We start from the raw sequence: 24,500 nt of genomic DNA on the forward strand, positions 1-24,500 counted from the left end.
GACCTTTTAAATTACACTGTATTTGTCTTGCACTTTGTTCACTGAGCACCAAGATTCACTTTGTCACTATTTGTTATGATTCTGTATTGTGATGGCCTTTGCAAATAATCTTTGGAGATAAACGTATAAATGAATGAATTTATATAAAAACTGATATATTAGAAAATGTGGTTTTTGTTCCTTGTGTCACCTTTGACTCACTCAGACTGTTGCTGTGTATTTAGTAGGATATGGTTTTACCCGACAGAACCATTGTGCTTTTGATATAAGTTTGCCCAGGTTCTGAGGGATACTGGGTTACCCCATTGGTTGCTAAAATCATTCTGGTAAAAGCAGCCTTCACATAGGCAATTGAAGGGATTTTATGCATATAATCAAGGGATAGACGGTCAAATGAAATCTGTCTGTTTAGCTTTGATCTCTCCCGGTCCAAAACTTTATGCAGCACAGCAAGGTCGCTAATGTATCTAATGCCAAGTTCCTCATGAACAGAGAGGGCCGGAATACCTTGTGGGACCCACAGAATACGTCTTAGAAACATATTTTCTGCAAGGTGAATCTTATCGGCTGCTTTGTAACCCCATACTCCACTGCCATATAGCACCTTAGAGATGCACTTGACTAGAGTGCCCAGTGACCACGAGCCCAACCTTTGCGCAAAGATCACTACCGCCCCAGTGGTTTTGGCCAAGTCACAAGTCTTACCCTCAACTAAGGGATTCCAATTCAAGTTAACAACAAATAGCATCCCCAGATAAGAAAAAGCTAGGACCTTAGCCAGGGTATGAGACTGCTGTAATCTACTGTTTAGATAATGCAACCTCCCCATTGATGTTCATTGATGTACTCTTCCCTGCTGGAGTGAATGGGATGAGCCGCACAGATGCTGCTCCTGGTCTGGTGTTACCTGTAACCTGTAACTACGCTAAATAAACCTTAAACGTATAACTTACAAAGATCGATCTTCATTACAACACTGGCAACGATTAGAGAAAGAACCTGCATGTAGAAGGAGGAGGTAATGTCACTGAAAAATTAAGGAAAGAAATACCTACAGATGAAACTAAGAGGAAGACTAAGAGGAACAAGCATTGGCATAGCCAATAGGTCTCGCCTTTGGGATCTTGCAAGTAAAAAAAAAAACTGAAGTATAAGACTTCATGTTTACATTTACTTTGTATTTAGGATGCAGTATATGTAAACGTGAAGTGTTACACTTCAGGTTTTTTTTTTTTTACTTACAAGGTCCCAAAGGCAAGACCTATTGGCTATGCCAATGCTTGTTTGGATTTAAGACAGTTAGTTGTGGCACTTGTTTTAAACGTTTTTTATTTTACAAAAAATCAAACACTCTCTTGTTCCCTGACCTTGTTACGGATCTCAGGTTTTTATTTTTTGCATGGCTTATCATAGACCAGCTTCATGCAATCTTTTATCATGTATAATGGTTTAAAGTAGCACAGATTCTAATTGTAAACTTCTGTTTTATTTCCTCCAAGATCAGAATGAATTTCTTTTCTACTGGGAAGGGTATGCTGTACGGGCCAGGGATATTAGGATCACAAATGTACAGTAATGCAGGGGAGGTAGGTTTGTACCATTCTCGTAGTTAACCCATTTAATTTACCTCAAGGCTGCACACTGCATCAGTATTTCTATGGCTTATGGAAGAACCCATGTCCTAATCCTTGCTTAACATTCAGAACCAGCCATCTCAAACTTGCCCAGCGTAATATGACCAATACACAATTCAGGAAATTAAATCTGCCGTAGCATAAACATTGGGTGCCATTTTGGCCTTTGAAACCTAATTTGGCTCAGCCTCTAAGCACACACATTTTCATTGTATTCGGAGTTTGGTGATCTCTAAATTATTTTTCAAAGTTAAGGCAATGGAGTTGTAGAGGCTGATTTTTCGGGCAATTGAATCTTTTGTTCGAAACACTTACATGGATGCTTTCAGACTGAAAGGAGGGTGGGGGTTGGTTATGGGAATATTTCGAGGCAACCAGCTATTAGGTTATACATAGAGAAAAAACGCAGCCGGGTCACAGGAGACTGCACCACCAGAATCAGTCACTAGCAATATGCGATATTGCCCACCTCAAACGTTCTACTGCTTGTAGAACGTGAATAAATACTTAGAAATAAATTGAATGAGAGGCAATATAATAACACAGATGAGTCAAGTACAACACAGAACAGATCACATAAAGATGTTTTGTATCTTCCGTCTTTTATTATTCTTGTTGTGCTTCATAAAAACAGCCAGCCAACGCGTTTCGCCCTAGCATGGGCATCTTCAGGCTGTAATGGCATACAATACAAAACCATTCTTTAAAAGCAGACCAAGTAAGGGAAGAGAACAAAACGTCGTTCTATGATACTAATTATACATAAGTAATGAACTGAGAGGAAGAGGTGAAAAAACCAACCGTCTTGTAACTGTGGTTATAAGAGCAAACCACTTTTCAAAAACCTGTGTGATATCAAGAAAAGAACCTTTAACGAAGGTATCACACCCGTGGATAAGAAGAGTACTTAAACAATGAATGAATGACCCCAAAACAACGCAATTCAAGAAATTGCGTGAGTGCACCCGTGTGAAAACAAGACAAGTAAAAAGAAAAATTAAACCACAATCAAAATAAGAGAAAGGAGAGAAAAAAAGAAAGAAAACAATGTCTATAGCCTGAGATAAACATGGCTACGGCACAAGTATGAAAATTGCTAAGGCTTTCCAAATTTGTTATGAGTGTAGGATATATCTTTTGACGATATGATCAGCAAGCAAAAGGACATCAGATCTGTCAAACTGCATTGGACAGAAAAGCCTTTCCTTAATAAATAATCAAAGCTGCTATTCCAAGAAAGGCACAGACTAAAAGGCCAATATGAACAACATAAACATACCTAAAGTGTGACGAAAATGAGGCTCAATGACCCAAGAGTAAACGATCAATGTCTGTGTGAAGTCTGATCTGTAAGAAAAACAGTCTCAAATCAATAGGCGTACTCTAATCAGGAAACAATAAGCAACTACATACTAAGCATTCCGCCCTTCATGTTTCAAAAAAGTGTCCTAAGGTGTACAAGTCACTCTGCTGGAGTATCCTAAACCCATATTTTCACGGAAAATCGTTTAAAAACAGAAAGAAACAAACAAAAAAGAAGAAGAGAAAACAAAGAAATGCTGCCAGCCGCTGAGGCCGAACTTCACAACGAACGACGCTAAGGAGGACAACTTCTTACATGTATGAACCATAATGGAGACAACACATTCACATCCAAAAGAAAAAACAAAAATATAACGCTACTTAGCGTTGTTTCTTTCTGTTTTTAAACGATTTTCCGTGAAAATATGGGTTTAGGATATTCCAGCAGAGTGACTTGTACACCTTAGGACACTTTTCTGAAACATGAAGGGCGGAATGCTTAGTATGTAGTTGCTTATTGTTTCCTGATTAGTTAGAGTACGCCTATTGATTTGAGACTGTTTTTCTTACAGATCAGACTTCACACAGACATTGATCGTTTACTCTTGGGTCATTGAGCCTCATTTTCGTCACACTTTAGGTATGTTTATGTTGTTCATATTGGCCTTTTAGTCTGTGCCTTTCTTGGAATAGCAGCTTTGATTATTTATTAAGGAAAGGCTTTTCTGTCCAATGCAGTTTGACAGATCTGATGTCCTTTTGCTTGCTGATCATATCGTCAAAAGATATATCCTACACTCATAACAAATTTGGTAAGCCTTAGCAATTTTCATACTTGTGTCGTAGCCATGTTTATCTCAGGCTATAGACATTGTTTTCTTTCTTTTTTTCTCTCCTTTCTCTTATTTTGATTGTGGTTTAATTTTTCTTTTTACATGTCTTGTTTTCACACGGGTGCACTCACGCAATTTCTTGAATTGCGTTGTTTTGGGGTCATTCATTCATTGTTTAAGTACTCTTCTTATCCACGGGTGTGATACCTTCGTTCAAGGTTCTTTTCTTGATATCACACAGGTTTTTGAAAAGTGGTTTGCTCTTATAACCACAGGTACAAGACGGTTGGTTTTTTCACCTCTTCCTCTCAGTTCATTACTTATGTATAATTAGTATCATAGAACGACTTTTTGTTCTCTTCCCTTACTTGGTCTGCTTTTAAAGAATGGTTTTGTATTGTATGCCATTACAGCCCTGAAGAAGCCCATGCTTGGGCGAAACGCGTTGGCTGGCTGTTTTTATGAAGCACAACAAGAATAATAAAAGACAGAAGATACAAAACATCTTTATGTGATCTGTTCTGTGTTGTACTTGACTCATCTGTGTTATTATATTGCCTCTCATTCAATTTATAACCAGCTATTAGGTGAATTTTTTGCAGGGACCATTTTGGAGATTCTAAATAGAAAAACATTGTATTACTTTTACTGAGCTAGTAAAGCAATGTGAGATCTAGATGTTATTGAAAAGCAGACTAGGGCAATGGCAAGTGGAGAGTTTTAAAATTGACCTTTCTGCACCCACTTCATATAGGATGATGCCCAGGTACACTGCACTCTCTATTCAGCTTGCAATTGGTGGTAGGTGTAGGTAGGTTGTTTCGAGTGTGTAATTGCACTGCCTTCTTAAGGAATTTGTGGTAGAGCCTTTTTAAATATATACGGCACAGAACATTCGTTTTGCATTAATGTGGTCACCACTTTCAGGTAGTGTTGCGTTATTTGATGTTGATGAGGGTAGGCTAGTTATTTGATTGTTGTATAATGTAACGGTGCCTGCTTCTGAATTCTGTGCCTGGTGCTTCAATGTTTAAACTTTACAGAGAGCCTACAACCCTTCAATCACACTATATCTGAGAATGCCTGATGTAAAATTACTTTGCTCTGAGGTATTGGTTGTAGGCTAGCCATTTAATTTGATAAGTAGACTGACTGCCGGCTTTATATTTTGCACCAGTGCTTTGTGCATGGCACACTACATTTGGCAGAACAGCTCGCTTAAAGCCATCACTGTTAGGAATGGTAAGAGGCAAAATGTATTTAATCATTGTGTCCTCAAAGGTCAAACATGGGAGGTGAAGGCATGTAAATGCTAGATGGTTTATTGAAGAAGGGGCTGTTGTATAATTTGAGAATACTTGAGTTACAAGTGATGTAATGCAGTAAGAAACCTCATGTATAATATCTAAAGCTTTGAGCACAATGAGCATTTGAATACCAGTCGCTTATGTGCAGCCAGTACAACTCCGTGTGTTTTTACTTTCAAGCACAGAATGCGTCTCTGTGTTATTTATGGATAACAACAGACATTTATTTTTCAGAACTAGTCATCGCTATACCAACAGAGTATGTCAAGACGCCAGTGGTTGCACTAACTATGTAAGAGAATCATCAGAGTTTGCACATCTGTTGCTCCAGGGTGACTTGTTACACAGGAAAAGTATAAATTAGATGTAGTAGCAGACAGGTTGTTTTGAACAGTGACGTTTTCAAAAATATGAATCTGGTGCAGAGCTGCCTGCGAGAGATAGAGAGAGATAAAGTCTGAAGTAAACACAGTCTGTTTAAATAGCCCAGGCTCTCAAAGGCACCAGGGAAGCAGCAGAGAGCCAGCAGCCCGCTCCAGCACCCCCGGGACAAGCAGACACCACCTCCTCAGCTCCCGGGCAAATGCAGACCTCGGTGGGACCTTGACAGAGGAGGTCATTACAAAGTGGGATCCACTGTAAATATCTGTTTGATCTTGCCGAAAGGAAGGAGACACACATCACGCATATCTCAGTACGTGTGGAGGAGGAGGAGTGCCCCGGCATCCCAAGAGGAGCAGAGAAGCTGAGATTGAGAGACCGCGGCCCCATGTACCCATGCACCGTGCACCTGTGAGCAACCACTGCTCTCTGTATATCCTGTTGCCGCCTTCCTCCATCACCCAGCGCTTCATCCCAAACTTAAGGGGCCCAGCGCCCGCTAGGCACCCGCTCCGAGCCCGTAATGACTTGTAGGCACTCCTTGGAGCACCAAGTGTAGGTGGGTCGCTTAGGGCACCTGGGATAAACCTCCCTCTACTTGCCCTTGCACTTTACACCCCTAGAAGTCGACGCCAAGGAGAGGGTCCTACAAGGAGAAAGAGGGCAGCCACAGGCAGTTTGAAAGCAGAAGTGGGGGCATCAGGCTAGGTCCCGCTCCTTTGGGGAACCTCGTGACCACCGAAGTGGGCCAACCACGTTCGGGTGCAGCTTGTGGCCCGGGCATGCTCACTTGTTCACGTGTCCACCGTCCTCCCCATCTCCCGGCCTTCGTCTCATTGCTGCTACTGTTGATATCTAAACCAAGAAGCTAAAAACCAAAGAGCCAAAAAGAAATAAAAACAAAGGTTGCAAGCTGCCTGCCAAAAGTGATATGTGTTTTTCTGTGAATCAGCCCAACGTGCTCTAATCAAGCTTAACAGTCGGGCATCCTTCCTGCAACTAACCCACGGCCCAGATGTGAAACCCGGCAGAGTGGCAATTCACCAGGACCAAGAAGAACGTAAGGCACAAAGCAAAAAAAATCAGTGCTCAGCCCCAAGCAAGTCTTAAGAAACATAAGGACTTCAAGGACCTTTCTTTTTGTACTTTTCAAAGCTCGCTCTTGCAAGGGAATCGCCAAACGTGCACGCGTTGCCATTGAAAGCAATGCAATGCGTGCACGTGTTTGGGCCAAAAACTGAATCGATTCCTAAAGGTTTCCTCCTATGCAACGCATGTGCACTACGTAGGCGAGACCTAAAAAGGTAAGCCTGAAGTAAAGATCAACGTCCTGGTAGCCCCACCAGTGTCTTGAACATCAGACAGCCTATAATTAGCAGGAATGCTGGGCGTTTGACCTGTTTACTTTGAGTGAACTGGCACCACTGTATTTAAGTGAACTGACAGCATTGAATTTGGGTGTACTGGTGCCAGTTGCTTGGAATTTGCAGTAGATTTGCAGCGCTTGGCTGAAATGGACCGGCAGAGTGACTCTGACCTTAGTGTAGCTCACTAGGAAAGGATTTCAACCTCCAGGAGGACTATTCTGAGGAACTGGTGAATTTGGCTCAGTTGAGAGGTCGACTTGTGCTGTGCGTGGCTATTGGCGCTATGGACTGTGTATTAGAATTTGGATGCAGCGCGTGAAATAGAGCTCGGGCATCCAAATTCTGACCGAATATTACATTTAAATGCAGTGCATGGAGGGAAACGTGTGCTTATAAAAACGCTGCACTGCCATTTAAAAATTATTCGCTTCACCTGTGCACACCTGAGCTCAAGCGCTCATCTGTCACCGACGTGCTGATCTCGTGACGTCATCCTGCTGTGTTGTCATGTGAAGAGAGGATATAAATCATGCTTGGAGGAGGTCAAAGTGCTGACTACGTTGTTGGCTGTTGTACTGCGACATAAGCGTGGGAGTGGCACGGGCACCCCTTCCTGCATTCCAAGAGCGAGGGGAAGTATGTGCGTGCAGCCATCCCTAAGAGCAACATTAGAAACCTCCGGTGAGCAGGAAGGGAGCACGGCTGACAGCGTGATTTCTATCTGAGCAGCGTATTTAAGAGAGCAGAGCTCACACATGTGTATGTGGCTCATCCTGGGTGCGTGGAGCTGTTCCTGGTAACAGGAGGAATCATTAAGCTGCACCTCTTAAAACCTTGAGACAAAAGGTGAGCGCAGGGTTTTGCGCTGTACAAGGGAGTGGCACCAATTTTATCGTGGGAGCGGCAATCTATTGACTGTGAGTGGTGAAAGTACCTGTCCCAGTGACTTTTGGAAACACGTCAAGATGGAGCACAAATCACACGGCGGGGTGGGAGCAAGATGAGATATTTTCCTGTGGAAGGGTGCTCACCGGGGACATGGGGTAAAATTTGAGAAAAATGGGTTAATGCTATTTTTCAATTGCTGCCTGTGTATATTGCGTTGTGAACTATGGGCTGAAGTTTCAAAGCCATGCAGGATTTTAGAGATGTATGTTTTGAGGTTGAATGCTAAAGTCTTACATACTGTTGTGACATGTTGGTATCGTGTTCAGTATTTATTATGTTTTTGTGTTACCCCTGGTCCTGCTTGTATGCAGTAGATGGGGAGAAGTGAGATCCTTTGGTCCTGTAGTGATGACATGTGTTGAGCGACATGCTGGTGTTGTGTTGAGTATCCTTCCTGGTCCTTTCTTGTATGAAGAAGGGAGAGAGTGATCAAGTGAGACCGTGTTTGTGACTGCGTTTTGAGTATCCTTGGTCCTGTAGTGAGACAATGTTTTGACCATATTTATAAGGGATGAAGGATGTAAGAGAAAGTGTGTTAAGGCCAGAGTTGTAGAGTTGACCATCCTCCCTAAGTGGTTGAGGATGTAGGGGCAAGTGTGTTAAACCTGAAGTTGTAGGGGGTACGTGTGTTACACCCCAGTGTTTGTCTCAATCCTTCCTAATGGGATAAGGATGTGGGGGCAGTGCGTTTAGCCCAATGTGGTAGAGGTGACATGGTTACACCTCAATGCAGTAGAGGGTAGGTGAAGCCCTGGTCCTGTTTAGGTGTATTGTGGTGGGGAACGTAGGGTAGTCTTTCCTTGTAGTATGAGCAGTAGAGTGTGTTTCGTGTTCCTGGTCCTGCCTTGAGATCTGAAGTGTTGTGGAGGAAAAACAGGTAGTTAGTTTAGAGAATGATTGATGGTCGATTTGCCCAGCCTGAAACCAGATTGTACCTCTGTAAACATATCATTCTCATCTGCCCACAACTATAACCTATATAGAAGTATCCTACTGAGGACGTTCACCACTGCATCAATGAGTGAGATGGGCAGTAGCACTGTGGATTGTCCTTGTCCCCCTTCTTAAAGATCGGGACTATAATGGCAGAGACCAGGACAATGGGGCCCTCTCTCTTACCGCAGCATTTAAAACCAGAGTCAGAACTGGCCCCCAGACCACAATGGTATCCTGAAATTGATCAGGAGGTATACCATTGTGGCTTGGAGCCTTGGTACAAGATAAGGCCTGAATGCCCAGGGAAACTTCCTCAAGGGAAAAGACAATGTTGGCTCGCACCAGCCCTAGACCAACCTGAGCATCCGCTTTGTCAGGGAGCCCAAAGCTGTACACAACCTTAAAATGATCCACCCACTCGTGCCCTGAAATATGATGACATAAAGTGGGCCCTGAGACATAGCTAAACAAGGCTTGTTTATCACCTACCAAAAGAGGGTACTTCTCTTCTTTCACTAGCTTGAGCTAAGTCCTCCTATGCAGACTTTTGTAAAATTTGTTTACGTCTGGTAAGGCCTTCTTATGTGCTTTCCAGCACCAGGCAACATACTTCCTTTCTCAAGAAGACTGTTTAAGAGCAGCCTCCAGAAGACAAAGATGCTTAGAGCAATCTCCACCAAACCATTTAGGGTTATCTGATCAGTGCGGCCACCTTCTGGGCAATGCATACAAATGCACTCACGATCGCCCCACCCGAGGCACTCATATCCAAACAAGTAGATATCTCCTGCCAACACTCTGTGGAGAGTGGTAGTTTAAATTCCTTTGGATCGACATGTGACCACCTCAGTCATCTGCCCTGATCCGAAAGGGTGGGCCCAATCTTGTGTCTCTACCAATGGCCTAATCCCATCCCTTACTCCACCAATGACTAGTGACAAAGGTTTTTTTCACTAAAAAGGTTGTGAACAATATTACAATTTGAGATGCACAGAAACAAAGGGGCTGAGACAAAAATGAAATCTATAATGGACGCATGAATGTGGGAGACTTATGAGGCTTAGTCAAATTTACCAACTTCTCTAGGGTGAAAAACCAAATTATAAATGTATACAAAGTTTTTAGGTAACTGCCTTCTGGTGTATGTGCCATATGGAGCCCATCTGCAAACATACATCTCCGCTTGACATTATCTAAGACTAAAGGACTGACACACAGAGGGCAATTAAAATCTCTTGCTAAAACAAGCATCTCCCGACCCACACTGCGCCCCTCCAGAGATTTAAACTGATTTAATAGCAGAGCTTGGACTGGGAAGGTTGAATGTGTGACTTGATCCTGAGTTTGCATTATAGAAGTTAATCAGGACAGTAGGTGTGGTACCAGAGATGCGCAGCTTAAGGAACTGAAACAAGTGTGAGTCCCGCTTAAGGTCTTTAACGTCACCACAAAGCTCTAATGTCACAGAGATAACTAGGCCCCTTTGGCTCTCCCTGATACTGACGCCACTGCAGGGGAAAGATAGGTTTTCATAAACTTCAAGGAAGACAAGATGGTAACTTCCCAGGTTTCCTGCAGACAAATCACGTGATATGTCTTAACAAACGCCACCCACTTATTATCATTAAACTTTGCAGACAAACCTGTAATATTCCAAGATAAGAGCCTTAGTTCCTCCCAATTGGCAGATGGAATATTCAAGCAGGGAGTTATAGACAGGGCCGATAGCGGGGATAGTTCCGGGACATCGAGTCAGTCACAGGACTCAGCGTTACTCAGGGGCGCAAACCTGTTACTCAAGGACAGGGGTGTGGGCACCGGCAGACTCAAGGTAGGATGGCCATAATGGGCCAATCCGCCCCATACCAGGACCAAGGAGGGCTGACACGCAATCTTCGGTTTATAGCAGAAACCCAGTGGGAGCACCAGAATGTCAGTCAATGTGGGTGCTTTGTGTGAGTCTAATGTGGTCAGTAATCGTGCAGCTATAATAGGTTTGTTAAAATGACCCATCACACAGTCCCCTGCCCATCTCTTAGCATCCGGGCCCAACCAGCCTAACCTCCTAACCATGATACTTAAATCATAAATTGCCATAGCCAGGTTAGAGCGAGACTTAAACTAGTGCACCCCCTTGCTTTGTACTTCCCCAAAGGTTTGTGGTGTAAAGTTGTTGTGTGGGCGGACGTTTCCTAAAACTACCACATATGGGGTGTCTTCCCGGGGCAAGTTAATAATTAATGAATTGCTACAGGGGGACATGGACCCATAGGGGGGTAGTAGAACTCGGGTTTGCATGTGGGGTAGTGGGGAGCAGACTAGGTGGCAGCAGGGATAATGGAACCAACTACTCTGGGTTCATGGAAGCACACTGAGATCACGCTGGCACCCACTCCCGGGGGAGGGCTCTGATCCTCTTGTAAAGCGACTAAGGCTTCCAACCGATCCCCAGGCTGCAGGACACTAGCTTCCATTGATTCCAACCTCGAGGAGATTGAATCTAATTTGGTGTTCCCAGTGCTGCTAATGCCCGGGGGGTGAACATCTCACGGCTGAACAGGCTTGCCTGCAGGCTGGAAACAGCATGGAGATGGCTCCGTCTGTACCCCCACAGTGACTGAGACGGCTTTCTGTTTTGGGGTTGCTGCTTGCCTTCTGCGCTTTCACCTAGGGCTGGTGGTGGGGCTTAAATCGGTATTCGTCCCCAGGGCACCACCCTCCCTGATGACAGCCTCTTGTGTCGGGAAAAAAAACCCTCCTGGGCACATCCAAAATGCCCCCCCTGTGAGCGTACAGAGCAAGGATCAATTGGTGTAGCGACCCCCGCAGGACTGCGTAAACTAAGCACAGTCGAGGAGGAGCCCTTCTTAGTGAAGGAAAATCTTCGCTCATTTAGATCCATCTCTTTAGAAGCCACACACACTGCCCATGGGAGAAACCCCTAAATGGCAGTGACCCACGGGGCACACTATTGGGACTTTGGGGTAGGAGCAGCCAGAGACGTTTTAAGGCATGGCAAAGTGGGCTTTGACCCAGGGCCCCAGACTTTCAAGGGGACTCCTTCTAGAGCTAGCTATGTTCTGCAGAGAGTTTTACACTAATGACCTTGGGTAATTCTTAAACCAATTGTGTTAAATGCCGTTTTTCTTTAATATATTTTTAATGTGGCTGATGTGTGAGAGTTTATTAAGGACATTTTAAAGAGAAATGCTGTGTTTCTGTTTCATGCAACATCCTTAAAAAAGTTTGTTTTACATCAAAACAGGACCTCACATATGAGAAATGGGAGAGTGTCACAGACATTATTTGCAAAAATATTAGTGAGCTGCTGTTGTGTTAAATATATAAAGCACAAGTCACTATCCCTAAATATTAGATGCAAACACATTCAAAATGTGGACGAGTGTGCCTGTGCGCTGTCAGAGACCTGGCCAAAGAGGTCATGAAAAATCTGAAATTGGATCATAAATTCAAAGTTGTTCTGAACAGGGGCTCCCCAAAATCCGTTTGGCCTAGGGCCCCCAAAATCCTTAAGCTGTCCCTGGGAGCGGCCACTTTCCTTTCCTCCCATCAGGCGCGTAGCTAGGGAGGGGCGGTGGGGGCGGACCGCCCCAGGCGGCACTATATTTAGGGCGGCCGCTCGGCACTGGTGGCCCGTTGCGGCTGCGGCAGCCTTTATAATTTATTTAGGGACACAGTGTCACTAAATAAATTATAAAGGCCGCAACGGCACACGCGGCCGGGCGGCCCAGTTTAAAAGTGCAAGCAGCGCGCTGCGCACTGCGCGCACCTGACCTACTTGTTTGTAGTGCTGAGTGCGCCAGTGCGTCAGCGCCTGCTGCTGCAAAATTGCCACCATGACGTTCTGCAAGACTGCAACTTTGCCCGCGTATACGTTGTTGACTGTTGTTGGTCCCATCCCAGCCTGCTCAATCTTGGAGAGCGCGCGCCAGCGCTACCAATGACGGCCCTGGGCTACATTTTTGCCCGGCCCTCGCAATGAGAAAGTAGCGGTGACACGTCACGCGCTTCACCACTACGCACTCTCGTGAGGACCCAATTGTGGCCTGGGGCAGTCAGTCTGCTGCGTGGATATTTATTTTTCTATGCAGCACAGGAGAAAAGAAGTTTGTTTATTCCTAATCACCTTTCCTGACCCCTGCACCTGCTTATCACATCAGGCTGTGACACAAAGTTTGACTAATGGAGTAGTAGGTGAGAAAATGTGTGACTATTTATTTTTCTTTTAAAAATATGCGCAGGCCCAGCAGGACACGTACTTCGTGTGCGCTTCATTTAAACAGTTTTTATCATTATCATGGCTGATGCAGAACAACAATAAGACAATAACAAATGTCCCAATAACGCTGGTGATTAATGATCCGCTGGAGAGCAATAATTTGTCTGTTAGTAGTTTTTAAATGCAGATGAACTGTATTTTGTGTGGAAGCTCAGTGGGTTACTGCCTTTGTCACAGAGATCCCCCTGTCACTTGCAGTTCAGAAGTTACAATCCTAACATAGGACAGTGACCAATGAACTGTCACCAAAGAGCTGCATACAAACATGAATGGTATAGTTTTTTTGTTTTGTGATATAGTTAGAACTTCCTCAGTCTTTCATCATTCTAATGTTGCTAAAATGAGTATGTTTGGGCAGAGATACATTTTTATCAATAAAGCTGACCCCCATGGAATACTCTTTTAAATCCTAAGGTTGTGTTTCCCCAGGCCAAACCCTCTCAAAATATACTGCCCACCAGTATGGATGACATGTGATTCCTACACCTTGTAATCCTCATTGGCTTATGTGACATTCCCTGTAGACTGATTTACATACTTGTATGATTCATTGTCTCTGTATAATGTGTTTGTGGTGTAAAGTACTGACACACTACACTGATATGAGTAGCGCTAAACAACAAATGCATATGAGAGAGGGGCTGTGGAGCGATGAGGGGCACTGGTGGAGGGTGACTGCAGGGCTCGAGTTGGGGTACCACGCGGGTGGACGGCGTCTCCTCACTTATTTTAACGGGAGCTCGATTACTGGAGCAAATGGAGCCACACATTTACTCTTTGGCCTCTCTGGGGCGAGATCGGAGCTCATTCAGAACGCTGCTCACGCGCTGGCTTCTCTGATGCAATGGCATCTAAGGGGTGAGCGAGGGGAGGCAATGAGTCTGATGGTGCAAGCCACCTTTCGTGACATCATTTCCTGTTGTGACGTTAGAGTCCCCCCACTTCTTTTTTTAGGACTTGTGCCCTGGGTGACAGTGAGGGAATCCGAGGAAGAGGTCATGGTGTGGAGGGGGAGCTAGGGTGAGATGAGGAGCACTGGTGGAGGGTGGTAGTGAGGGAGTCTGAGGAGGAGGTCATGAGGGGGAGAGGCTACAGAGAGATAAGGGGCACTGGTGGATGGTGGCAGTGAGGGAGTCCAAGGAGGAGGTTATGAGGGGGAGGGGCTATGGGGAGATGAGGGGCACTTGTGGCGTGAGGCAGTGAGGGAATCTGAGGAGGAGGTCACTAGGGGGGCCATGGAGGGATGAGGGGCACTGTTGGAAGGTGGTAGTAAAGGTATTTATGGAGAAAGAGGATATTAGTGTGGTGCCAAAAAGACTTTCGCATCAGCACTAAAGCCAGCCCGGTCATGGCCTTTCTGTTTTTGTTTATTTAATTAGCAGTCGGGTCATAAGGGCTACTGTGGAACATACTTTAAAGTGCATGCTAATTATATTTACTGCTATATTCAATGTTTTAAGTTTGAAGGTGATTTTACTAATGTTTTTACCGGGAAAAAGCAAAGTGGAGCCCGATGGTGCCTGATATGGGGCTGGGGCCCAAGGTCAGCTGTGAGATAAGGTGCACTGGAGAGAGGAGTAGTGGATAATCAAGCCTGTATGGGAGAGCGTTGCCGAGTCCGGGGTCAGGTGGAGGTAGTAATGAAGAGGGATCCTCCATGAAGGCTCGAACAGATGGAGCCTGAGTAGTATCACTTGCCTGATACTCCCACCTCAGAAACCTCCTCTTCCCATCAAAGGAACATTACATGGAAAAAACACTTTTTGAGAGTGATAATATTTAGAAAGAGATTTGGAAAAGAGTGAGTTTTACTGGTCCTTATAAGACTAAGAAGAGATGAAGGAGGGCTCTGAAGCAGGCCTGCCCAGACATATATGCGACAAATCGAGCCCGCAGTGGCCCACCCAAATGCACCCTTGGCCCACCCAAATAAAAATTCCTGGAGCCGGGCCTGATGTGTGGCAAGAATATTTGTGCATGTTTGTTGTGTGGAATTGCTCCGTGGTGGTGACTGTTTTTAAGCTGCCTCATCTGGAGGCATCCGACTGGGCCTCAGTGGGTTTATCCTGCTGGCTACGATGCATGCTAGTATTTTACAATGAACATTTATGTGCGATGGGGATAGTGATATGTATGGTAAGGGTTGAATGGTCACACAGTGTTAAAGATCCTCAACCCTTTACGTTCACAGAATGGGTGAGCACAGCTCTAAACGGTTTGAAGCTGAAAGCATGGCTCTCCACAGAGAAGAGGCATGGGGCTTCAGAAAGCATTCCATAAGCGATCAATGACTGGGTGTATAATAATGTTAACAGACAAATCTTGTAGTTCCAGCATCTGAGCAGTACTTCCAAAATAAAGACCCATTACACACATTAAAATCCCACTCCACATTGAGGAAGAATGTAACAGATTGGACCCGGGGCTTAGTTGATCCTCGACCATTTACATTCAAACAATGGATGTCTGAAGCTGACAGCATGGCACTCCACAGAGCAGCCCTGCCCTGGCACTGCCTCCCAGGCCGTGTCTCTCTCGGCAGTGGCTCCCTTCCCGTGCCCTGGGTAGACTTGGGGGTAGGTTACAGGCTCAGCCCACAGGACAGGCGGCTCTCAGCTTCCCACCATTGGCTGCGCTTCCAGCCCACTAGGAAAATGAAGCCCGCTCTCCGGTTGCCCGAGCGGCTAATGCCGTTTTCTGGAAACCCTCCTCATTCTCTTTATCACTCCCTGGCCTCTCTCCCTCACACACTCCCCATTCTCTGTATCACTCCCTGGCCTCTCTCCCTCACACACTCCCCATTCTCTTTATCACTCCCTGGCCTTCTCCCTCACACCCTCCTCATTCTCTTCATCACTCCCTGGCCTCTCTCCCTCACACTGGCCCTCCTCATTCTCTTCCTGTCTCGCCTGTTGGTCGCCCCCCTAAGTATGTGCATCTACAGTCCCTCTACCAATTTGCCTGCCTCTACTCCTTCATTACCTACCGCTGCTCTCTGACACAAGCCTGACCATGTTATTGCACGTTCTTTTTTCTTCCTGCATCGCGTCCTCTTCCATGAGGTCCCCTCCCTGTCCGGAGTGTGTCTTGCTGTGCATTGCCCTCCCAGGTTCTTTCGTGTCCTCCGTCCCCAGACGTGAACCAACCCCTGCCATAGAGACCCTGGCTCTGGCTGCCACCACTGTGGAGTGCTGCTGGAGGCTGAGTGAGGTAAGAGCTAAACGTTTTCAGAGGGGATATTTAGTGAGTGGCAGAGTGGCAGCATAGCTGCCAAGGTTTTAGATGTGTGACATTTTCTCATAACTTCAGTGTAATTATGATTGACATTTCAACGATTATGAGCATAGCTGCCAAGGTTTCAAATTGCTATGTGTGACATTTTCATAATTAAATTGTAATTATGAGTGACATTTCAACGACTATGAGTGAAACTTTTTTGCGAAACTCAAGCAATGAAGACGAGGGAAACATATATATATATATATATATATATATATATATATATATATATATATATATATCAGTAATTACACCCATTTGAGCAATGAGAAACTCTAAGAAGACTAAAACTGGTGCAAATGTCTGCGGCGGCGGACTCATAATTGCAATAAAATTATGAAAATATCACACCTAGCAATCTGAAAGCTTGGCAGCTATGCATTTTGAGGCTGCTCTTTACCAACCGACGTTGGAACTACTCAAAACATCAATGTACAGTAGAACTCTTCTTACTGTGTATCATCTCTGACTTGTCCATGCACATCAAGGGTTGAATCTCTTTGGCAGTACCCCCATATAAGTCATGTAGATTGCACAATTTTCTTCTCTAATGTATAATTCAGATGTAGCTTACTCAAATTATTTTAACTTATGTTTGTAATAGATTTTAATGGGCACATCTAACAGGGGGTCACAGTAGTATAGCACAATACAGCCCATCCCATAATCTCAATGATTATCTCATGTACATCCAGGGTTCGATTCCCTGGCTCTACATCCCTTAATTTTCAGTTTGATTGTTATTGTCTTCTTTAATTTAGCCATAATGTGTGGTATTAGTTTGGCAATATATTTAAATAGACACACCTAACAGCATCTCATGTAAGTTTAACATAATGCAGCCTACCTGGTATGCTCAAGACTCACCTATGTACATCTACTTCCTTTAATATAGATGTATTTCACTTAAATTTAAATTTTAGCAGCTGACAATCACACTTAACATGCTTGATGTCGTCTTTGACTTGTATCTATTTATTTACCCTGCACATTTCTTTATTTCGAAACATTGACCATTCTTGGCCGACATCACTGTGGTAGAACATGCTTCACCGCCTACGCCCCAATAATGCCCAGGGCTTGATTCTCAGGTAGCATCGTTCAACATTCCATTGCATTGTTTGCTTTCTTTTATTGTAATTAATTTTCGAATTACATTTGTGACGGTTAACACTTAACGTTGCGCCGAATCTCTGTATTTCCACCAGATGACTTTACATTACATACACATTATGCAGCAACAGTGTTTTGTGCAAGTGTGTTAATGCGTCTCACATGAGTGTTGCAAACAATCATCTAACTGGCCTCCTCCAGGCGACAAACTATCTTATCTTATGCTGCGTGCAGTCTATTTTATACTGTGTGTAATACAATATTTAAATTAATTGCATACATACTCTGCTTTCTGTCACAGGCCGTGCCCTCATAGCAGCATAAATACAAGTCACTATTCTGTGTGCCAACAAGGATTCAAATCAGTGACCCACCGGCTCAGACTTAGACATGTGAAGTGATCAAATCAACCAACTGAGTTTTCTGGCAGCGCAAAACATTCCCCGTTGAGCTAAGGTTAGGGAGCCTTTTAGCCATTTGAAGGTCCTTATTTTAATTTCTTTACAGTCTCCTGCTGAACTTCCATCTATCGTACCCTAACCCAACCCTCTTTCACTTCTATACAGTTTCTCCTCTCAACAATTCATTGTCTTTCTTTGACCTGCACCTCTTACCTACTGTTCCATTTTCCTTTTCACATAATCCCAAGCCTCTGTTTTTATCTTACATTCACCACTCTTTCCCTCACATCTATCTTTTTGAGTTTCCTTTCATCTTAAAATCTTCCCCTTTGCACCAGTTTCCCATTCAGGTGTGTCCTATACCTCACTCTTTCATTCTCTCAGAGAATTTCACTCCGTTACAGCTCAGATGCTCGCCTACCTATCTTCTACCGTCATCTTCATGCTTCAAAGTGCTCTACTCCATTCAACATTAAGTCAAACTCTCAATCTCTTCTTGCCTATATCTCAAATGCATCTTTATGAGTCTAATTTTCTCACTTCCATCATGGGGGGACCATGATGTATGGTCATTTAATGTCCGCTGTAGATGAAGGTTACATGAACAGTGTCATGTATGTGCATGTTTGCATTGTGTTGAGGGGATTACCGGGTAATTGTTCACGCAGCTCTCTAATGGATCTCACATGCGGTTTTTCTGAGTCCCCAGATAGATCATGCAGTCTGTGTGTTTTCTTTTGTACTGCCAGTCACCGGTGTATTCAACTGTGTAGCCTTGGACCGTGTCATGTATGTGCATGTAACTTGCATGATCAAGGTAACTATTAGCGGTGATACTACGTGTCTCTCGGACCTCTTTGAAGTGCATTGCCTTCCCCCCTCCCCCCCCCGGGGGGGGCGGCAATCTGAGGGATAGTCCCGGGCGCCACAAGCTCTAGCTACGCCACTGCCTCCCATCTTTAAAAAACAGTAAAAAATACAAGGCTATCACAACAAACTGAAGAGTGACCCTTCTGACCTAAGAACAACTTTCTTCCCAAACTGGGGAACATATAGCTATTCAATGATTAGAGTCTGAGAATAAATATCCACAAAACAGCTTGATTAGGAGAACAACAACACCATTCATCCTCGACACGGTGCACAGGTGACCGCCTGCCCCCAAGGAAAGGCTCAGTCTGAATGAAGATATGAAAAGAAAGAAGGAAAGGGGCACAGGCATGAACACCCTCAAGGAAGGAAATCCACGTATCTCAAGGGCAATACCAAGCCGCATAAGTCAGGAATCACCGTCAAAGGGAACTGGCCCCGCCCCGGCTCTTCCTGTCAATGACGGGCGCAGAACGGGCCCGCCCTTATCCGGTCTTCACTCTGGCGTATCCTGCGTCTCGGAATGTCCCTTGGCTGCGCAATATAGCGCAAGAAGCAATTGCAAGAATGTGGCAGTATCCTGGCCCCTCTTCCTCCTTGAGACAAAGCAGTCAGGGCCTTGGAGTCCCCACAGGCCCCACCAACAAGCAACAACAAGCATAGCATCCCCAACTGATAGGAGTATAAAAATATCAAAATATCACAGTACCTTGAAAATCAATTTCGTACTTTTGAGAACCCGCTTCAAAGTGCACCACAGCTTTTTTATCAGTGCTGTAAGAAGTTTCCAGGTCCTTTGAAGTAAGTGTTGCTGTCTTCTTTCCACCCTGCAGACGAATACAACATATAAAGAATTGATGCACAGCAGTATTTTTATATATTCTTTTCTTTGTTGTACAGAGCCCATAAAACAATTTAACCTTAGTACATGCACACGTGTAACTCGCCCCTCATTCGCTCACTGCAATGCTCAAGAACAGAGATTATAACCAGCTTTGTGATTTTCATGGCGGAGCCTTTTCTTTATTTAAATCAACTTTTAAAATTGCTTGTAAGCGAAGTCCATCAAAGGACAGGTATTCATCTAGAAAGTATTCATTTCACCGATATCAAAAGCAAGATGGAATAAACACACAAGTCAAATTTCATATTTCATATTCCAAGAACATGCAGAACACATTGTCGTGAGATCCGCTGTGCGCAGTGTGCCAGCAGGCCCTACCATGCAACAGCCCCCCAGGTTCCACCCAGGGGTCCATGCACCATTCATAAAGGAATTTATAGGAAAATCATTGGGACAACTTCACCACATCTCCATCTCCACCAACCCCATAGGAGAACCACAAACTTGAAAACTGGGCCCCACATAGCGCATCGGCCCACCGGGGTACCTGCACACAGGCGTAATCCCCAAAGTTAGAAACCCGGCATCAAGGGGTAGGGCGGGAGAGTCCAGGACCACTGGCAGGTCAGTCCGCCCTCCCGCCTACCACACAGATCCAATCCCTAATGGTGGTATAATAAATTATTCCCCAACCTCTGCCAATAAGTTATCACCCTTCAAATGCAGATGGATAAATCTGGAAACACCAGAATTTTAACACGTAACCTACGACTAGGCGGCTATGGCCGTACCGTTACTCTTAACTTTTTGGCGGATAGTACCAGCAGGGTCAAATATTGAGGAATCTACTTATCTACGGTATGGTTGCTATTGACTCCTAGCGCGGATCCAAGCCCTTGCCCTTAAGGAGTCTGCAAGGCTGCAGGCAAGAGAGCTAGAGCCCCTAGCTGATCGAGGCTGTTTGCAAGTATGTAGGTATAAGTTAATCAGATGAAGTGCCTATCAGTAGCTAACAAGATATTAATGAGCTGACATGCCATTGACTCTTTAAAGATGCTACGCAGTGTGGACCCTTCCCCAAGCCTGACCCCCTTCAAGAACACCTACTCGAGTTACCTCTAAACTAAAGCCGAGTAGCGATTACGATGTCTCGATCCGCACCAGGCGTGGTGAAAGGGACAAAGAGGAAGATATCCGTGGTGTGCTGGCTTAAGTATCTCCTGAGGTTCCTTTGCGTCTCTTGATGATGTTACTGGGGGACCCTCCCACGTCCCCACTTCCTATGCAAGCCAGGGCTCCAGCCCGTGGCACGACTAAGGGCGCCCCTCCTCTAGTTGTGGGGGGCACCTGCTCAGTAACACTGAATATGAACACACATACATGCATGAGACCACAGCAACTTATTGAAAGGGACACTATATGTCTGTGGGACTTCAGCTTTTCAAGTATTTGATATCACTTACTGACTGTCCACTGAATGAGAACCAGCCACACAGAGGAAGGCCATCAGTTTCCCCCAGACGAACAGAGGGACGAGAAGTGCTGAATTTGTAAAAAGACAGGTGTACAGTGTTGTTAAATGCCGGTGTCATTTAAAACAAGAATGCCTAGTCTTGTTTCCACCTCATCCATCCTTTCTCCTCCGCCCTACACTTCCTGTCGCTTTATTTCTCCCTTGAAGGTTCTTTTTCATTGCTGCTCCTCCATTTTCTCACAGCTTTCCAATCTTTTTCTTCTTTCTCTGGATACAAGTATGTCCATGAAAAATAAGTCCTGATCCCCATGAAGGAATGTCCCTGCCACCAACTGCCAGCACGGCACAAATTAAGCACTAGGAAAGGGAAGTGATGTTGGAATTAGGGTTGGGGAACTGATGCAGCAACCCTCATAGCATAGAAGATAGGTAGGAAAATTAATTCTGCATTTTAAAGCCTTTCTTTTTAAACACGTTAACTTGGAAGGTCAAGGGTCATACATAGTTAAATCATACAATCAAAATAATACTAGAAATGACTCTCTGAAATTCACTCTCTGCTTTCCTATCCTCATCTCTTTTTCAGCAGGCATTTTACTTTTCATAATTCGTCCCATGCTAGAAATAGGAGGATCAGCAACTCTTAGGCCAATATATTGTTTTTGACTACCAGCTTCAATCAGTTTGTTCCTCACGGTGCATTGCAGAGGAATGCATAACTCAAGCGTATTGACCTGATACGGATCTACCAAGGACAACTTGCATGTATGCTGTCTCTGCAATGATTTGGTCACTAAGGCCTATTGCATTCCAAGGTTGTACACTCACTAACTCGTGTCCCTTTGCATTGAGCCAATTGTAATGTACCGTCTGATCCACCGCTTGCTGTCTTCTAGTAATGGCGACACGGTTGACTTGATGTACTTACAATACTTTGCCCTGTCTTTTATGTATTTTGTGTTTGTAAAGAAAATCAATAAAATGACTTTGAATTCAAAAAAAGAAATTACTGTTATTCTTTTATAATTTAACATAGGAGTTTAGTTAGGTCTAACAGTATTCTGTAATTTGAAACTAATAATACTCTGACTGGTGGGGCGCATAAGAAGATGAACAGAGAAAATAATGTCAAACACTTCTCTAACCTGAAAGATGTAAAAAAAAAAAAAAAAAACACTTCTTATAAAGTTTAGTAATATTTTAAAAACTATAAATCTCATTTGGAGTTGAAATGAGACATGTTGGCTCTTAATATGGGAATAAAGATTTTTCAGAAAGGTCAAAGGTTGCATATGCAACACAAGATAAAACCTTCCTGTTTTCTTTGGAATTAACACAAGTACAGGTCAACAAATCAGTGTGATTTGTAGCATCAGATTGTATGACGACACCACAGCAGGCCCAAAGCTTAACATGTTGTGTATCAGATATATAGAAGTGTAGATGAACTGCAGAAGGAAATTCTGGGTGGCTGGAATTGTCTTTACTAGACAGATCAGCCCATGGAATGCCTGCTGTGACAAGCTGATCTAAGGGAATGGTAGATGACAACGTGGACTCGGTTTTACTGAGCAGATACCACCTGCTATAAATTGCTGCAAACCGAACCTTTGATCAACAAAACTAGATGTTATTCATAAAGCTGTGAGTTGTGGGTCTCAGGACAGAATTGTGAGTGTGAGCATCGCTCTTAAAGAAAGAACATTGAAGGGGAGTTAGTATTAACCAGAACACAGTGCTCAGCCAAGACAGGTGTTTTTCAAGTAGCCCGGCTCTGAGTGAGTGTCAGTGTACAACAGAGGACAGAGAAAGTCCGGGTATGAAGAGCTGCTCTGTGCACCCCGGGTTCATCCGAGATAAACACATTTCTGATGAAAATTTCTCAGATGTAACAGTATCCGCATCAAGTAATTTAGATCTGGTTTTTAGCTCAGTGAGACTTTAAGTTGCCTTACACTGATTGTTTATACTCATTTTATGGGTTTGAGAGGACATTTAGACAGAGAACATGCACTCAATAAAGGTGTATAAATACCACGATGAACTCATGTTTTGGTTATGATGTTCTGTTAAAGGGTAGCTGGAACCCATATTTTCCCCAATAGTCACCACTTGCTTAGTAAAACCAAATGTATTCACATTCCACATCACTTAGGTGACGTGGCACCACTGGTCGGGACCCCATCTCAGAGTCACTGGGGACGAGAGGGGGATCCCCATATTTACAGCGGGTAAACTCACGTGCTTGCCATATTCGATCCATTGCCCGTGTTCGTTCTTCCAGTACCAGATCCACTCAGTGGTCAGGTTGTAATCCGATCGTGTGGTCACGGAGGAGGCGGTGGAGAGCCGCCGAACTGGCTTCAGTGAGGATGTCAAGCTCTGAAAATCGATGTTCTGATGTTCTGAACTATTGCAGAAGGAACAGAATAAAAACACCCATCAGGCAAGAGATTGCAAAGTACAGAGAGGAAACTACATCTTTGTGAGAGGTTACAGCCTCCTCTGGGGAGGGGTAACTGATGATCTGCAGGTTAACACAGACATCCCTAAGATCAGAGTGTATCTCTGAGCACTGAGGGCCCGATTCACAGAACTAACTTAAGACAAAATCCTAAACTTACTACCATTTTGGTATTCACAGAAGGCCCTTACTCATTTTGGTATTCACAGAAGGAACTTACTCATTTCGGTATTCACAGAAGTTAGGACTCCTAACTTTAGGACTCCTAAATGCCTTCTGTGAATATCGAAAGTCTTAAAATTAGGATTTTTCTCAGTTTAGGAGTAGAAAAGTTAGGACTCCAAACTTTAGGACTCCTAAATACCTTCTGTGAATACCGAAAGTCTTAAAATAAGGATTTTTCTCAGTTTAGTAGTAGTAAAGTTAGGACTCCTAACTTTAGAACTCCTAAATGCCTTCTGTGAATACCGAAAGTCTTAAAATAAGGATTTTTCGCAGTTCAGTAGTAGTAAAGTTAGGACTCCTAACTTTAGGACTCCTAAATGCCTTCTGTGAATACCGAAAGTCTTAAAATTTGAATTTTTCTCAATTTAGTAGTAGTAAAGTTAGGACTCCTAACTTTAGGACTCCTAAATGCCTTCTGTGAATACCTAAAGTCGTAAAGTTAGGATTTTTCTCAGTTTAGGAGTAGTAAAGTTAGGAGTCCTAACTTTACTACTCCTAAACTGAGAAAAATCATAATTTTAAGACTTTCGGTTTTCACAGAAGGCATTTAGGAGTCCTAAAGTTAGGAGTCCTAACTTCTGTGAATACCGAAATGAGTAAGTGCCTTCTGTGAATACCAAAATGAATAAGAGCCTTCTGTGAATACCAAACTGGTATTAAGTTTAGGATTTTGTCTTAAGTTAGTTCTGTGAATCGGGCCCTGAATGTTTGGTACCTTTATTAGCACCTCTTCAGCAGGCCCAGTTGTAGAGATTGTCCTTCTTCATAACACCCATAGGCATCTGGCTTGTGAAACCTTTTCAACATCTGGACTTCAACTGC

General features: G+C 44.0%; 1 protein-coding gene across 2 annotated transcripts in view; it reads right to left on the reverse strand.

The window, feature by feature from the left end:
- The window catches only part of LOC146854287 (protein mono-ADP-ribosyltransferase PARP12-like), a 271,064-nt gene that overhangs the window by 98,264 nt on the left and 148,300 nt on the right, over positions 1-24,500 (reverse strand). For both annotated transcript variants that reach the window (XM_085652068.1, XM_085652067.1), the window contains 2 exons: positions 23,231-23,399; positions 19,381-19,498 (listed from right to left, as the gene is read on the reverse strand). In XM_085652068.1, the coding sequence (XP_085508194.1) occupies positions 19,381-19,498; positions 23,231-23,399 (287 nt within the window). The remainder of the gene's footprint in view (positions 1-19,380; positions 19,499-23,230; positions 23,400-24,500) is intronic.

This window comes from Triturus cristatus, chromosome 4_1, assembly GCF_964204655.1.
Source record: "Triturus cristatus chromosome 4_1, aTriCri1.1, whole genome shotgun sequence".
In the NCBI taxonomy this organism is placed as follows: domain Eukaryota; kingdom Metazoa; phylum Chordata; class Amphibia; order Caudata; family Salamandridae; genus Triturus; species Triturus cristatus.